Source organism: Electrophorus electricus, chromosome 2 (genome assembly GCF_013358815.1).
Source record: "Electrophorus electricus isolate fEleEle1 chromosome 2, fEleEle1.pri, whole genome shotgun sequence".
NCBI lineage: Eukaryota > Metazoa > Chordata > Actinopteri > Gymnotiformes > Gymnotidae > Electrophorus > Electrophorus electricus.
Genome location: NC_049536.1, coordinates 8471427 through 8489954, shown reverse-complemented (window position 1 = coordinate 8489954; position 18528 = coordinate 8471427). Strand labels below are relative to the sequence as shown.

Sequence of the window (18528 nt, the reverse complement as noted above, 5' to 3'; positions counted from 1 at the left end):
GGAAACAAAGTGACTGGCAGTTCACAACACTGAGAATGTACAGAGCACACTTGCACACAGCCTCTGAAATCATTCTCCCACTTCTCTCTGCCCTCTTGCCAGCTGAGGAATGAGCCACACATGAAAAACAGTGCTCCCCGGATTCTTCAGCAGTGACAGCAAGAGAGACACAAAGAGAGAGAGAGAGAGAGAGAGAGAGAGAGAGAGAAAGAGAGAGAGAGAGAGAGAAACTAGCCTGAAGACAAGCAGAAGGGACTGTCTAGTTTATCTAGTGTGAGCCTGCTCATGTCCTCTTGCTTTGTTTATAAGTTTCCACTTTGGGGATATATGAAGGCTATGCCCATGCCAGCATGATTCAATTGTTAAATGAACCCAACAAGTGCACCAAGCCTTCCTAAGATACATAAATTGCGATGAATGAATGATGAAAAGTGAACAATAACTCAAGCCAATATTTGGGTTTCTGTAAAAAAAAAAAAAAATCTAAAATCTAAATTTACTTTATCTTTTTCCCTATTTTATGTTGCAAAAAGTGCAAGCAAATGGCATAACGTACCTAACTGAGCTTCAGAGGCAGCAGTTTCCAACAGTCAGAGTGATAGCAAGCTTTCTTTTTCACATTTTGCTGCAGAATCACAGAGCTAACTCTAGCAGAGATTAGGGAATATGTGTGTTTAAACTAGCTAAAAGTGGAAGCAAATGACAAAAGCTTTACCATAACCATATGCCTTTGTGTTCTGGACTTTCTCTACAAGTTGATAATGAAACAAACAGCTCACACATGTTTTCACTACATAGCATTTTGATATATGGACACACATGGTGTTACGTCAGAACGGGAATGTTATACTTTGGCAATGAGCTACACCTGTGAGCAGACAGTTGGAATCTGAGGCTCGCAGTCAGTTCACCTATATGAAAAAATGAAGGTATACTAAATACTGTGGTTTGATGAAACTATCCCAAAGTGATCCAGATATCTTGGTCATGAAGAAATGTAAGATAATGCATTCAGTATAATAGATTAATGAATCAATTTTATGAATGGTCAATTCAGCAAGGTGTAGTCATAGAAATCAGCAGTTAGTAGTCCTGGCCATGGATAATGTAAACATTGTAATGACTTCCTGCTTTACGACAGGGTGCCTCTTTTCTAAAGCATGCTTACTATATTTTTACAAAATTTGTCAAAAAGAAACATGTCAACCCCACAGAGAGTGCTACTCTTTGAAGCTATGAAGATGGAATAGTTGGTGTTTTGCTGTTTTCATATTGCATATATTATGTTTAGCCAAATGTTTCACTTGGATCTCTTGGAAACATTGGAAGCTTTGAAAGCTTTGAAAATGCAGCCAAAAAGAATGAAAAGAAAGAACACAAAAGGGGGAGGAAAAGTATTGGACTGAAGCCCACGGTCACCAGAGCAGAGACTTGGCACTGACACTCGAAGTTCCATCCAGTCATAATTGGAACTATGAAACCTCAAACAGTGCCTGGCCCTCTACTCACCCTCTCAGCGACTACCTAGACACGAATAGCCACCTCCCTGTTTAGAGAACTGTAATTGAAAAAGTGGTACTGAGTCAAGCCAAAATCCCCTCATAATGCAAATGGAATCTTTTCAATGTGTGGACAAGAACATTTCTGTGAAACAGAGTTGTAATACCATAGAAGTTTGCAAATGCACTAATGACTGCAGGAACTGCTTTTCGGGTAGCTTACAGAAAAAATACCTCATCCTGCTACAACTTTCATGTTTCCAAAACAAACCTGTAACATTCAAAATACACTGAAGTGCCAGAAAAACTGATACAGATGAGCCTATGCAAAATACATAGCAATGCAACCTATGCATGTCATTGGTTGCATCTACCAGTGCATATATAAAACGATAGACATCTGTGGAAGCTTCTAGAGCTGTTTTGCTGTGAGAATGGCAAGTTATCATGATTTAAGCGATTTTCAACACGATTTAATGGGTCATATAATTTCAAAGATAGAAGCAAAGTTTGGATTTTTATGTTTAACCATTTCAAGGGTGTACCATGACTACAAGACTACAAAACCTCAACCTTACAACAGCTGTGTGGTCATAAAGAGACTAGGTGAATGTGACCAGCATCGGCTGGCAAGAATCATTTCACATGATAGGCGTGCAACACTGCCTCAAGTAACAGCAGAATTCAATGCTAGGGCCTCAACTAACATCAGCATGAGAACTTTGCAACGTTCCCTCCAAGATATGGGTTTTAGGAGCCGACACCCAACTCAAGCACCCCTGAAAACAGAGCTATGTGCCTCGCCTGAGCTCGGCTGGTGCGTTTACAAACGCCTCTGAGAGGTGAACATTATGTGTACCTCCTTTATGACGAGCTAAACCCATTCATGTCCTGCATTCACTCTGATGGGTTTTGGCCTTTTTCTACAGGACAATGCATGTCTAGAAATGCCACAGTGTGGTTAAGAGGAACACTCATCTGAATTTGGGGTGCTATGCAACACACTATGGAACACAGACATCCTACACCTTGGAATACAACAGAATTGTGGACTGTTCTTCAGGAAGTATGGTGATGTATGGTGCTCATTATCTACAGAATATTTCCATAGGCTTGTGGAGTCTATGCCCCATTGTATTTCTACAGTCCTATGCTCCCGTGGGACACCTAACAAATATTAGACTTGTGTACCAGTTTTTCTGGCACTTCAGTGTAAAACAAGAATTTAATAATATGTGGGACACAATGAATAATTTTAAACTTTATGCCATTCATTCAATAATTGACCCAACCAAAAGAATGAGCTGAAAACAACAAGACTAAGTAGAAGAGGAAATTTCAAGGACCTGTAGAAAGTCTGTACAGCCATTTGTGAAACTGGTTATTTACAAAAATATGAGATTACACAGCTCTCCTATAACCTATAAACATTCACTTTAAATAACATACAGCAAGCTCTAAAATAATAGGCTAACAGGTTAATGGTGGCAGAACCCTGACTGATGCAAACTGTGACCAAAAAACCTTGAAACCTGTATACAGTGCTGATATAAACAAAGAAAAAAAACTCTTCAGTTAACCCACTTTGATGTGAAGCACCAACACAGAGTTAAGCAGGATAGTTCAGAAGGGGTTATGTACACAGGATACCTTCTGGACATAAGGTACTAGGATCAGGGGTAATATTAGGATTATACGATCAATAAATGATAATCTCAGGTATAATATGGAATCGTATGATATGAGAAGAAATGTACAAACACACTGTAAAATCTAATTCTCTGACTGGTCAATAAGAAGTTTGCTTTATTAACATTTTCCACCATTCTCAGTGATCTCCCCAAAAAAGCACACATATACCTCAGTATTCTTGGTTATGGTTAACCATGGGACCTGGGCATGAGAATCAAATATCTCACGAACTTGTTTCTACTTGGATCAGTCAACAATATGATTTTCCCACTAAGCTAATTTTACAGTAAGGAGATAACACTAAAAGGGCCCTCTGGTACCAATTACACTTACAGGGAGCTTCAAATCAGACTCAGGTCATCATGGAACCTATAAAATTTTACAAGTAGTCAGACTGACAAAACTAAAGACTGAGAAGAAAAAGCTTCCCACTTCCAATTAGGTACAATCCGTCACTAGACCGAGAATAACAGTGAAGAGGAATTGTAGCTAGGAAGATGTAATGCATTTTGGCCTGAAAGGGGGAGAAACATATAGACAGCACAGCAGACAGCAACACACAAACACACACAGACATGCATTTATTACTACCCAGATGTATTTTGCAGCCGGTAGAAGGAGGAAGTACCAGGCCTCATTGGAGGCATGCTTTCCTATTTGCAGTGTGTAAATCAATGATCACTTGATGCTTTAATTTATTATGTCATTGTCACGGTTCCTCCTTCTAGCGTCGCCATCTCTATATGGTGACAACTTGCACGTATGTTTTGGTTTTGGTTTTGTTTCAGATTCCATCTTTTATTGTTTCAGGTGTTTCTCATTGTCGTGTCATTGCCTTGTGTATTTAAATCCTTAAACTCTTTAAATTGCTTTGGCTACTTGTTCTATGCACTGGATGTTCCTGTGGGCATTAGAAAGGACAAGGAAGCTACAGCACATATGAAACACTGAAATGCTGAACGAAGCCTAAAGATAAAGAAAACGCGTTGGAAGTAAAAACATATAGACACTTTCACCATACAAAATTGCACAGGTCATCATAAAATAGTTATGGTACAGCTAACTCCACAAATAATGGTAAAATAGCTATTTCTTTTTAATTTTGTGAGGAATATGAGCACTGTCATGTAAAAAATAGAGGATATATTGGAATAGTAAGACTGATGTCAGGGCACCTTTTTAAAATCATCTTTCATTACAGCAAAGTGACCTTAAAAAATTATGATGTCACCCACCACAACTTTTGAACTTTCACTTTCTCTAATTGTGTACAGCCAAGCTGTTTTTGTTCAGTTTCCTTCATGGAAGCAGAATTCTATTATATCTTTAGACACACATTTCACCTGTCAGCACCTGTCAGGTATGAGCACATAGGCCATGGCTGTGACAACACTGTAATTTCTGTCAGTCCTGAATGCCCAGCCAGTGGACTCAGATACGTGGGTAGCAGAAAATAGACCTGGAATTCGTCGCAGGAATGTGGAACTTCAGCCACCACATCCTGGTGAGATTACTAAGGTCTACCTCTTTGTTAACATGGCTGTATAAGAAGAGCTGTCTGACCATGTCATGGCCAGAGCAAGACAGGAGGGGAGAAAACCTACTGCAGAGTCTAATGTGCATTCATTAAGATGTGCATTCATTAAGTCATTCCTTTTTGGAAAAAGCACCTTGCTCTCAAATCGTTTAACCAAATCAGGACATTGCTTAGTGTTCTGCAAACAAAGATCTCAGTGCCATCCTGTATCATGATCACCATGAGGACAGGAGAGCACACATACAGATAAGCTCATGCTATAGACTCGACAGTTCTGCCCCAATGTCTGGATTTGGAATGTGTTCCTTGTACAATTGGATCACACAATGTTCGATTAACACAATGAAAGCCTAATTTGGGGGAACATATAGAACATTTTTTATTGATTTATGTACTATAAATTATATGATTGTAAAATACATTTTCTCTCTGATCAGTATAATATTAGGGCTTAGGCTAATGGAATGGAAGACCAGCAATGAAGCACCTCCCCCACCTGCTGAGTGGACTAACAACCCTGCCCCCTCAGCAAAGTGCCTTTGGCCCGCACAGTCACAGCCTCTCATTCAGGCCAATGGGTGACCCCAAAACAAAAGGCGAGGATGAGGTCATAATCAAATGAGTGTTCCTATTCTCTCACTTGAAAAGGTTCAGAAACAGGCTGACTCAGTCTAGTGACTAGAAAATATAGAAGGGCATATTTACATGGAAACTACCCCACTAAAGACAACTAACTCTCCAAGCACTCCTAGCCAAGCATGTTCCTTAGAGAGGCAAATAAATGTGAACCAGGGTGAGTAAGAGCTGAGGTCAGAGCCAGCTCTTTTGTAGTTGCCACTTTGGACTGAGACTGGATGTCTGGGTTTTGTTAGCCTCACATTTTAAAGATAATCTGCCATCTAATAGGACACACCATTTGTGGTCCTACATGCATTTTTTCCATTCATCATATGTATTAAACAACATATATCAACACACACTCCTAATAAGTGCACCGAATTTTTCGTGAGCCCTTATTGCCGTATTCTACGCTTGTGTGTGAGGGCGAGCTAAACAGCTCATTAATCTCACATACATGCTGCTCTAGGCCCAAAGATATGCAGTGTAGTTTAAAGAACTCACCCCTATCCTTTGCTGCCTTCATGCCTCACATTATCTTCACCCTTCAGTGTAACAGAGAGATTAGCATTGCCAGAGGAGGCTGATAACCACCTGTATGCTTTATTAGTGCAACATGAAGAGAGCGGCTCAGAGAGGGATGGTCACATTTATAGAGGACACATTTAAAGGCAAAAAAAATCCTTCTCTCTTGAAGTTCACAAGAATAGTGTCAGTCAGTGCGTCAGCCAGATTTAGAGCTTGCAACACACTTAAAGCAGCATGTAAGTGCTTATGCATCCATAAGCAGTTTAGTTCATATAAGTAATACAAAACATGTCTATTACTTTATTGACCCTACCACCTGTGATCACACTTACAAAGTTTAACAAAGTCCTTTAATGACAGACATTATAGAAATTCTCACGGGCACATAAGGAGAAACTGAGGTATTTACTAGATCCCTATTTGGAAACAAGTCTCTCAGTACTACACTAAGGATAACATTATCTATAAGCAATGTCAGAGGTTCTGCTGACAAACAGCTGAAGATGGCAGAGCAAAATAGTGACACTATAGTGTATATCTTACACTACAGCTCTGCTAATATACCTGTGGAACATTTAAAATGTGGCCAGTGTAACATATATATAAAAGACTATATCATGTACTATATATGGTAAACACATATTAAAGATATAATCAAACAAATGTACAGATATTTATATTATCACATTTCAAAAGCTTTGTGCTCTCTACAGTTTTGCATTCAAGATGTTCAATTGCAGTTAACTCAGTAAGAGCCTAAAATACTAATTTTGGAATTGAACAGAGCTCAACAGTAACAAAAGCCCCTGTAACTACTGAGTTCTTCTTTTAACCGTATATGATAACTGACTAGTGTGAATGCTATGTCATATAAAATATTTTGATAGGTAAAAGCCAGTGTTCAAGGTGAAGATAATATTTGATACCTGTTATATTTATTTTACTGACTGGACAAAAGACAAACTTCTTTATATGTCTTATTTATTGTTGTTGTTTTTGTTGCTGTTGTTGTTGTTTTCATTTAGTACATACGTATTAAAGCATGGTGTTATCCATTAAAGGACAAACCACAAAACTGAACACAAACGCTAGCACACGAAGTTCTCACACCCACAGAGATCCTTGGAAATCTTGTAAGTTCTAACAAATGAGTACATTTGGCCTGTTGAGCATTGGCTGGCTCTCCCCTGAAATGCCCTCCACAAACAACTTCTCTCGCCATGTCTGCTTGTCCCCTCTTCTCTTCTGTTTCACATTCTCTCTGAAATCAATGAACAACTCTGATTTAAGACAAGACTGCTCTTTCAAGGGGGACATAAAGAACAGAGGGCATAGGCCATGAGATTATTGACCCTCACAAAGAACGCTTTTATCCAGCTCTGCAACCTGTAGAGCAGTGCTGAAGGGAGAATAATCTGCACGCTCCAGCCTACGGTGCCTATACCATTCACAGTGTAGACAGGCTGGACAGCCAAGAGGAAATTAATAAGTTACCTAAATGCTTAATTCCATTTGGAATACTGGTTATGGTTTACATTAGGCGCCTTTGTACTAAATGACAGCAATTAACAGCTTTGTGTGAACTGGAAAGATTTTTAATCAGAGGACAAGTTATTTCTGTTTTGTTAGTAAAACAAATATCATTCAAAATGGAATTTTTGTACCTGCTGATAATCTTTATTCTTTCACACAATTTATTCAACATACTGGCACTTATTTTTAAAAAAAGAAACAAATTCTCTCAAATATTTATTTTCTGCCAGCTATACTCATTGGTGAGCAAATATTGAAAAAAAAAAAAAAAAAAGCTTTTTTTAATGTTTTATGTACGAGGTCGCACTAAGAAATTTAGCCTCTGCTGTCTGGGCCTGGCAGGGTGGCGTGTGGCAAGTGGGCTCTCTGAGGCACGAGCTGAAGGTGCCAGGCTAAAATTGCTGGCACTGAAGTGCTGCCAAGTAGGAGGGGGTTATGGCAGGCATTCCGCTTCCAAAGACAGGAGCAGAACGCTTACAGGTGATCACGGCAATACAGCAAAATATGATGATCCTCAGTCTCACTCATTTGTGCTAGTACTGAATTATACTGATAAAGTCTAACCCTGGCAAAATGCCATACATGCAAATTGACAATCTCTATAACTCACATTTATGTACTTTATGTAATGTATGTATTTATGTATTTATGCATTTTTATATAGGACATCTTTAGATATCACCTTACTTATATTTCCTAAGCATGTCCTTCAGCTCAAGCATGTAGAGTCAGAACTCACATATTGAGGATGTGGTCTCTGCAGCAGAGACCTGAAATATTCTTCAAAGCAAGGATTTATCTCAGCATCTGCCAAGCATCTCATTTATCTGATAACGGCTGGATCCACCACCTAGGACACCTTCAACTGCAAGCGCTCTTCCCTTTTAATCCTGCTGGCATTGTATAGCTGCTGCTTTTGGATGCTGGCAGTAGGTCCTCTATCTTCTTATTACTGCAGCCACGAACTCCCTCCATGCAGTCAGAGGAGGAGAGGTGTAGCCTATCCTCTGAAGCTTTTACTAAAAGAAGAATTTGGAAAACTGAAAACTCTAAGCACCCACAAGTTTGGCATAAAGACATGCCATCAAAGATGAGCATGTGTGAGCACATGTGAAGGAAAACCCCGCCTTTTGGCTCTACTCAGAATGTTAGCGGTGACAATCCAGACTGTCTGTGCCACACACAGACTGCTGCGAAGGACATGAAGCATATTAAGGAGGTATCAGCCTAACCCTCAGGGTCATTCAAACACTCTCCATTCCAGCACAGACAATGGTCATGGCCAGGATACAATGCCTGAGTTGAGACAACAAGCAAATCAAACAGCCCACACATACAAGATTTATAAGAGGGGACATAAAGGCCGCCCACGAGGAGGACCGTCAGTGGGCCTTCAGGAACTCAACTTTGCAGGGTCACTTTTCTGAAGGGGCCTCTCAACATACAAAAGGCCTGAGCCATAAAGATTCTAATTAAATGGGAGGCTTTGGTGGGCTAGTTACTGTAGGAAGGCTGCTGTTTCTCCAGGGCTGTTGTACATCATAGCTTTTCCAAAAAAAAAAAAAAAAACAAGGCTGCACAGTTCACAGCTTTATGAATCTCATTTGCTTTCATTAAATGAAGGATTTAAATAATTTAATCCATACCAAAGACTTTAATTCCCTTACTAACACCAGTACCAGAGCGTACACCTATATGTACTGTTCAGTTTGTTCAATTGTTGCTGAGCAGGCAAAATGTAAAAAGTTTTGAACGACAACTTTGAAAAGTTTAATCTGAGTTGGGAATTAATCAGCATAACTATAACTATCAAGGGCAAGAGAACAAAAAACAAGAATGTGGCATTTTTAATGTGCTTTACAGCTTTAGTTTAATCACTGTAATATACAGTCATAATAAAGCTAATAAACATACTCTGCTTTCATTTCCTACAGAACCCTTAGAAAACAGTCCATTACCTGAGGAGCCGCAGGGCTCGGACCCGTCTCTGACTGGTCTCTTTATTCTCTCATGTTTGTAGACCAGATGGGGTTTGTTGTGCTCTTCCTCATCCTCATCTCCATCAGCTCTCATCAATGGCTCTAAGAAGTACTCCCCAGTATGGGTCGTAAATGTACCGATCTGCAAGGTCAAAGTAAAAAAAGAAAAAAATTAGAGATCAGTAACCAAACTATAAAATCATTCCATAAGGTGGAGAGTGAGGTATCAGAGTACAATTTTAAGACTATTTACTATGATCTATTTCTATTGCATAGAAAGATTACCTAAGATAAATGCTTGGCAAAAAAAAGTATGATAAACATGACAGCCATTCTTCAAGCACATTTACCACTGAAGATAAGACTGATGAAAGGAAGTGGAAGCCTTGGTTTGTTCAGATAAACAGCAATAATATGACAGAGAGTGACTGAATTGTGCTTTTTCTATTGATGACAATGTATGGACATCCCTGTGTGAATCCATTTGTGTGCGTGCATCTGTGTGTGTGTGTGTGTGTGTGTGTGTGTGTGTGTGTGTGTGTGTGTGTGTGTGTGTGTGTGTGTGTGTGTGTGTGAGTGAGAGAGAGAGACAGAGAGAGAGAGAGAGAAAGAGAGAAACAAACCAGTGTAAGCATGCTTCCTGTAAAACCACCTGTTGTGAAACAGCAGTTCTTATAATAAGGTTTCCCTGTGGCCTACAGACAGAAGCATATCAGCACACAAACTGTCCTCAATAAAATTGACAGATGTTTTGTAGAATCATAATATAAGGGCTCTTTTGGTGTGAAACATATAAAAAATATTTCAAAGCTGAAAGTCGTCTGAAGATTACAATCTCTTTGTCAATTCTAGATTGCATCACAGGTATGGTATTCTCTTCTGCACACACATCTCTTACACACGTTTGACATGACTTGTACTTCATTGTTCAAACTTTTCTTTGCCAACCATGCAGACTGCTATGTACTTGTAAAAGGGTAGTCTCCACACCCTGATGGTGAGCTTTTGATTTCTAAAAGCAAGATTATGGAGCCACATGCTATCGATCAATCAATCAATCAGTTAATCAGTTAATTAAATTGCAGATTCATACGCAACATTAATATCAGTTGGATTTACATTAGTGAATGCTCACAGCTGTATCTGGTTCCAAAGGTGCCTGAGTTGAGAGTGGCTGGGTGGAGATGTTCATCTCCTGCTTTGGAAAAGTGAAATCATGGCAGAACATGCCTGTCATCAAAAGACTGTTTCAGCTGAATGGGTGCTCACTTAGTATTAGCACCATGATGTTTGTGTGGTAATTTCATATGCTCACTTCAACAGGATGTTGCTGGTTTGAGCATGAACTCTTTGAGGATATTTCCATTCAGAGCAAAGAGGGGGAATTCTGACGGGAACACGTCCGGACGCAGCCTTAAGGGTGGAAAAATGACATAACTCGGCCTGTGCATGCACTATAAAAACAAGTCCACTCTGACAGACAATACTTCTACAAAATCACTGGCACACACACACACACACACACACACACACACACAAAGAGGCTGAAGAAAAGAATAGCTTGAAATGTATGTTTACAAGCACACCACTGTACATTTTTTATGTTGGACTATCAAATGGAAGGTTGTGGGTTTGAATCCTTGAGCAAGGCCCTTAACCCTCTTGGCTCCAGGGGTACCGAACAATGGCTGACCCTGTGCACTGACCCCAGTTTCCAAAGATAATCCCAAAGAAGCTGGGATATGTGAAAAAAATCAATTCATTGTACTGTACACAGTATATATGACATATAAAGGCATTCCATCTGGACTAGATCTTAAAATTATCACTGAATAACACCATTTATTTTCAACATTTATGTTATGGTCAGACATTAGAGAAAAGTCCATGAGAGTGGACAAATCCTACAAAGCGAATTGTATGTCAGCTAATGCAGCAACAGGGCTTCCTGCAGCACGTGACAGAGTTCATCAAGAGCCCTTCAGTGCAGTTTCAGAGAGGCTGTTACTAAATGGGGAGGAAGAGATGGCACGGTGTTATTGCTGGGCTTTATCATAGGCTCTAGTTACAATGTATTCACCTGCTGAATGGCTATGAGTATCTGTACACAAGGCCATCAGAAAACATCTTGTACTTGGGGTTATTAAGTCAAGGTGCAGACAGGTGCTGTCAGCTGGGGCTTGAATGAGGCTGCATTGCTGCTATCACCAGCTGCCATTCTCTGAGAGAACAGGACAGGTTCTACTCTGACATCTTGGTGCAGGGTGGGCAAGCAACAGAGGAAGGTGTGTAAATGCTTTAGGGCTGAGGAATGATGGTGTAGCACTGGCTCTCACCATCACTGCTCCTGGACATTGCTGAACAAAAAACACGAATGGGGAAAAAGCCATGCAAGCCCAGGGTAAAACATGCTAAAATGAGCTGACGTGCCAAAAGTTCAAACTAAACATTGGCTGATTGTTGTCAGTCTGATACAATGTTAATATGGGCCATCCACCAGAGAAGGTCCTCAGCTCGGTTTCTCCAATAGGGTTCTAGGCCTGAATTTTCTTGCGTTTTTTTACTTGTGACAGTGGATGTTGTTTCATGCAATAGATATTGTTATGAAAGAGGAGTATCTCAGAGCATACTTTACTTAGCATACATTGATATCAGCAAAGCCTGATTCTGTTCGCAAATGAGTGCTGAAATGAGAAGTTTAAACATGGCCTCTCCACAATAGCCTATACTAACACATTTCTGCAAAGACTCTTAGACAAATACCATAGAGGAGAATGCCACATTGACTACACAAAGAATGGAACAGGAGTTGTTGATTAAGGCTATTTAAAGTGGAAGTGTAAATATCAGATTTCAGTAGGAAGGTCTCAACAATGCAGCACAATTATCGCTCCACAGTACTGAATCAAATGTGACTGCTACATATAAACTCCCCTCCACGAATCCATTTATTTCTCACATGATGCTTTGGAGACAGTGTGGGGATATTTTAATTCCTGTCCTGTACCTTTATTATTTTCTCTATATTTGAGTTGGCCAGAAGCAGTCAGAGCCTCTTCATTCGATCCAGAATGAGATTCCACTACAGCCTCACTGAAACTCATAATTGAACTGCAGCACCTGAGAATTACACTTCAATATTTAACAAAGCAGCCAAACAGTGAAAACATTCACTTCCAGTTAGAACTAACAGCAAACTGACAGACCATAAATACATTATACAGTTGTGTTATCTGAGAGATCATTGACAATGGTCATGTGCATCCGCTCTCAAAAAGCTGAATAATGCCTCCTGGGCTCATCTGAGTTAAACTGCTGGGGTCATTAGGATCCTCTGCACTGCTGAGAACTCTTTATAACCCTGCAGCCTGCAGCGATGTGAGATCACACACTGCTCCCATTTGCAAGCAGGAGGGATCGCCTCACTAAAATAACTCATTAACGAACAAGCGCATGCGAGTGGGCCATGGGCGTGTCCTGGAAGTGGCGACTCTAAGAACAGCTTAGCATAACCATCTCAAGGCCAGGTAGAGGCAAGTTACTGAGCAGCTTCAGCAGGGTTTAAATCCTAGTACTTAAGCAGCATAAAACTGTTCTGAATGTTAAAAGAAAAAACTGGATCACTGTGTGTAAAAAAGTCTAATTGCATGTAAAGGTTAGGTTAATAGTGTTTCTCAATCCTGGTCTAGGAATACCACCCAACTGTGTGTTTTAGTGTGTTTACTCCACTAGAACACCTGTTCAGGAGCCATGGTTGGCTTCAGAGTATGCTAGAACCTGGGAAAACACTGAAAATCAAAGTGTTTAATTTTTCCAGTACCAGGAAACCTATGAGAAAGAGAAATTATTTTTGATATACTGTTCATTGTTGCGGGGTAGTTATTGTATGACTGCAAAGCTTAAGAGACCCCATTTAATCATGCATTTCACCTGCTGCAGAGTGTATGCACAGGGATTTTCTGGGATAAATGAAAGAGTATCGATATCTAGTAGTCTTTGCGTGTTATCGGCTGTTCACTGAATTGTGCATGATATTGTCTATCCGTAAAGGCTCACGCAGTTGCCAGCTGGTACGCTTAGAAAGTACAGTAATGTGCTTTCTACTGCAGACTCCCAGTACCTGGGTATCTGTTTAGTCATATCACTATATCCTTTCGGTCTTGTGCTAAAGACCACAGAACTCGCACAGGGCAAATGAAACTGGCTCGAAGATATCAATGTAGACTGCATAGCCCAGCCAAACTTGGCATACATACCATCTGTCTGAAACGTGAGGACACTGTTCCGTTTTGTGATGTGATACGCGCACACACTTGTGCGCTACACACTCGCTAGACTTGATAGCGCTGCAGAGATGCCGGGCCGGTGAGCACATTCACATCAGTTTTAATTCACTCGAAATAGCTTGCTATATATGAGAAGTAGGGAATAAGTTGTACTCACAAGTCCAGTGCACAGGCTGAAGACTGCGTGGTGTTCACTTTTCGCGTTAACGTGTCCTCGAAAAAAGCAGTGTCGCATATCATTAACGTCTTGGTGGGTGTCGTTTTCATGCCTCTTGTCCTCTCCCAAGTGTGTCACCGTATAGGACGGGGCGATAAATCCCGAATCAGCAGTTAGATTAAGATGGAAGCGTTGGCCGAACGCCTCGATTCTGTAGTGAGCTCGCATGGCCAATAAATCAGCATCCACACTTCTACGTCTCCTTCTATAGTGAAACTGGTCAGGAAACAACTCGCCAAAATCATTTAAACGGATTGGCGTTATAATTTCGTAAGATGACAACTGTTTGATGAAGGTCTCTGAAAAAGAAATCAGAACACAAACTGGGTTTCAAGGTCCTGAGTTTGCAACAGGCTAGCTGTAAGGGAAAGCCGGCTTTTATCACGTACTACTTCAGTAATGTGCATTTATTAATTGTAAATAACATGTTACAACATCCAGCATATCGTTTACTAAATGTAAATGCTATAAAACAACACTCGCATGAATCACATGCCTGCCAACCTTCTTATGCCGTTTTTTTTTTTGTTTTGTTTTGGTTTTTTTTGTTGTTGTTTTGGTTTGGTTTTTTTGCGCAAGTTGTGGCCGCGAAAATTAATGTTTTAATTACCTTGCTTTGGGTGCAATCGATACGTTAATGAGTTCCGGACGAGTGTGGAGATATGACACAATAATCCCAGCAGCCAGACTGCAAAATGCATGATTTTCTCCGCAAAGAAACCCCGGCTCTCTTCTCAAGCGGCTTTCCCCCCTCCTTCTCCCGGCTTGTCAGCAACAGGTCGTGGTATCCGCGGAGGCTCTTTGCAGCGCTAATGTTGCAAAGTGCACTGGCCTCATTGCATATAAAAACATACATCCACTTTACCCTGTGAACAACGACTATTTACAATACATTCTCGCAGACTTGGGGCATATGTGAGCTACAGCTAGGCAGAGGGATCAGTGCCAACTATTTTTTCTTTGGCCATCCATAGGACACCCCTCTAACTCAAAGCACTCACCAACTTCAGACGCAAGAAACGCCCCTGTGCCTCAGAACCAATAGCGAGCCTCGACCACCATCCCATACAGCGGGCTCTGCTCCTCGGCAATAGCCTAGTAGTGCACTGCTCAAACTTCTCTTAATCAATACTGGTCACAGTAGAGGCTTCCAACCACTGACTCATTTGTGGAACTGCGTATCATATAAGGTAACCATAAGCTTGTCGGTTATAAAGTAAAGATGGCTAATTAGTAGGCACACCTCCACATTTATTACATCACTATTCTACAACTTTTCGAAATTGTACTCAGCATATTGGTTACATCTGTAGTTCTTTTCGTTTTTATTGAATAATCTTTCATTGATCAATGTCATAGGAATTCTTCCAACTACTCCCCTAGAAGTCAAGCTATTTAATGTTTCTACTTTTAAACATATATCCAAAGGTTTTAGCTATTTGTAAATATACAATGTATTGCATTTGGTTCCCCCATTTTATATGCAGTTGATCAATAAAAAGTGCTAGTATTGTATTATTCTTACATGTAACATCCTCTGTCTTTGGTGTCTGCTCTCTTCAGGTGTATCGCAGCAAGAAGTCTATAAGGGAAGTACCATGAAAGAGAGGATATCAGCATACCCACAGGCCAAGAACAGTAAACAACCAACTATTTAATTATTGTGGATATATAAAAATAAATGACTATGGCTAAAGACAAAAATTCTAATTCCTAAATCTTACTGAAGTCTGAGATTTCTTTGCAAAAACCATCCTCAGTTTACAGATGGTGCCAACTGCTCATCTCCACCAAAATTACAAAGGCCAGATTACAGTGATTTAAAAGTATGTAGAAAAGTCTGCAAGAATCTGGGTTAACATAAATAGAAAAACAAAAAGAAAAACCTTTACCATTAAGATGGAATGGTGAAACATGATAGAAATCCAGAAATGTCAAATGCCAGTTTTGCCGATTGGCAAGGAAAGTAGTAAAAATATACTTCATAAAAATTACATTTAGTAATGCTTTTAGACTCAATAAGCAATACTTAACGATGCAGCAAGACAATGCTCCAAAATTCACAAACTGTAAAAGTGGTAAAGAGTGGAAATTGGTATCAGAGTTGTGCCAGCTATGGGAGCCTGAGACAAAACAATTGGCCGTGCTCTCAAGGAGGGAGGAGGGGCATACTGTCTCTCCCCTGTCAATTACAGAAACACTAGCCAACCATGGGCACCTGTGAGCTCATGCATCAGAAGGGAACGAATAGTGCCGTCCTCAGAGTGTGTTCCGCTGCCCCCCTGACGTTGCATGAACCGTAAGCTCAAGAAGATATGGCGACTGGTTACATGTGCCTCGAAGGAAGCATGTGACAGCCCTCGCCTTCCAGGGTTGGCTGCTGTCGTGTGATATATCTGATGGGTGGGAATTGGCTATGAATAAATAGGTAGAAACACAGGGGAAAAGTTGTGCTGACTTTGAGCTTAAGCATTTGCCTGTTTTGGATAGGGCTGCCAGCTAACTCAACTTTTGTTGGGACGTGCATGGTTTATAGATGAACGCAAATACCTATTTCCATTCAATTACTGTGACTTAGCTTCATCTTACTTTATTCTCTTCTACAGCTGGGATTCCTTCAGGCCACTGTTAGGTTATCCAGCATTTACGACTCATACAGAGCCACCCCCAGCCCCTCTGGCTCAATAAAGGAGCAAGGTGTCTACCGAGGCAGTAAATACTATTTAATTCCACACATGCGGAGGACTTCATTAAGGCGATGCTTTAGGAGAGGAAGACCTGCTTTGGGGGATTTTTGTCCCAGCCAGATGTTCTTAATGAGAATAACAGCTTTATTTTCATGAGCTGACATATACTCTATGTCTGGAAATGTTTATGGCAACTCTGATTGGGCTATATTAAAAAAATATAAAGACTACATACTATATGTATTGGAGGCAGAGTAGAATGCAATATACTTTCCTACAACCCTTGCAGGTATCTTTTTCTGGCTAGTGTTAAAAACATCTATTTTTTGTTTGTTTATTATCCTACACATAGAAGATTATCTAATGCAAATGTTAATTTGCATGACACAACAGAAGTTGCCTTAGCCCATCTTTAAAGGTCTTTATGTATCACTGTTTAGTGCTGTTCAGACTCTATGAGTTCCATATGTTGAGCTGCTCGATGTCATATGTAGGAATACCCTAACATTTCCCTGCTTTTGACCATTGACTTCGGCATGAACCTCAGCAGGTCCTGGGAAAGAGTGCTAAATCAATCAGTGGTCAGTGGTCATGTTTTTGTTATTTTTAGAAAAGTGTTTCATACTCCATATTCCATTCATTTTCTCCCAGCTTAGTCATAGTCACAGACTACGACACTGTCCTGCCGATGGAAATCCTTAGCAGTTTCTGCAGTTCATTAAATGAAGCTCCTCTCAGCTTTTCTTTTATGACCTTTGGGTATTTTTGAAGTGAAAGAGCAGACCCAATCCATCTTCCCCTCCAAATGAGACTGTCCTTGAATCCTTGTGGACCTCTACCCAGAGACATCAGCTGCAACTCCTCCTATAGAGCATGATAACCTCATGGATTTAATGTTTATACACATCACACACATTAGCTACACATTGATTAATTTATATCTTAATGTTTTCTTTTCTATCAGTTTATCCATTTTATTTTTTAAAGCTCTCTGTCCGTGTGTGTGTGTGTGTTTCATGTGTGTTTTGTAGAGCGTATGGTTTGATGTTAGAGCTTATAATAACTCACGTTATAATAACTCACGTTGCCTTGCGACTTCTCTGATGCACATCTTATCTTAATTTGGGATTACAGGAGAGAAACGCACCTGTGTGTGACTCTGTTTCTCCTCTTCTCGAAAGCATTATGCAGTATCAGAGCTCTTCAAAACACCATACCCTTTCATATGACCACACCCTGCTGAAAGTCATATCTGGCCTCAGAGCTACAGCATACACCTTTAAATCAAAAGATTTAGGACTTGTGCAAAGTGCACATTACTATACAACTCTTATTGTTGTTTTCTTTTGATTTTTTTTACCTTGGGGTAAAAGTCAGTGACCTTTCTTTTCTCTCTTTCTCTCATTTGATCTTAATGTTGAATCAGAGCAAAATAAAATTATGGAAAATCAGACATAATTTAATTAGCTTTAGTATTCCTAGCTGGGGGAACAGTGCTCATTCCTAGCTGGAGGAACAGCAGCCAGATGTCCTGCGCACATAATAGGGGCCACCATAAGGAGGTGGTCAGTCCCACCATCCCGCCAGCTGAACCACCTTTATTCGGATGCCTCGTACTTCTCCCCAACAGGAGTTACCGGGTTTCGGCTAGTGGATGTCATCAGGATACATAGATTTGTGGGTAAAAGTCTGAGCGGCACCTTCACACTCAGTGTTGCACAGTCTTGCTGATCCTGTCTTTAGTTTTGATGTGACGCATGCACCCTGTCAACCACTGAAACATTTAACGTTCAGGGTTTATTCTTTGGATAATAAGTGGATTGGCAGTGTCAGAGCCAAACCTAGCTATAAAAATTAAACATTAATTACTGCAGGTAGGTGCAGATCTGCCATATGATAGTGTGAGAAAACAAAAAAGGGAACTCTTCAGACACTCCCCTAGGAAGAGGATG

At 40.3% G+C, this 18528-nt stretch overlaps 1 protein-coding gene across 1 annotated transcript in view; it reads right to left on the bottom strand.

Moving 5' to 3' along the window:
* LOC113571825 (A disintegrin and metalloproteinase with thrombospondin motifs 20-like) overlaps positions 1-14814 on the bottom strand; it is a 77971-nt gene extending 63157 nt beyond the window's left edge. Inside the window, exons 1-3 of the mRNA XM_027000985.2 lie at positions 14500-14814; positions 13830-14188; positions 9366-9528 (exon numbers count right to left, since the gene is read on the bottom strand). Coding sequence (XP_026856786.2) covers positions 9366-9528; positions 13830-14188; positions 14500-14590 — 613 coding nt within the window. The 5' untranslated portion in view covers positions 14591-14814. The remainder of the gene's footprint in view (positions 1-9365; positions 9529-13829; positions 14189-14499) is intronic.
* Positions 14815-18528: the final 3714 nt, after the last annotated feature.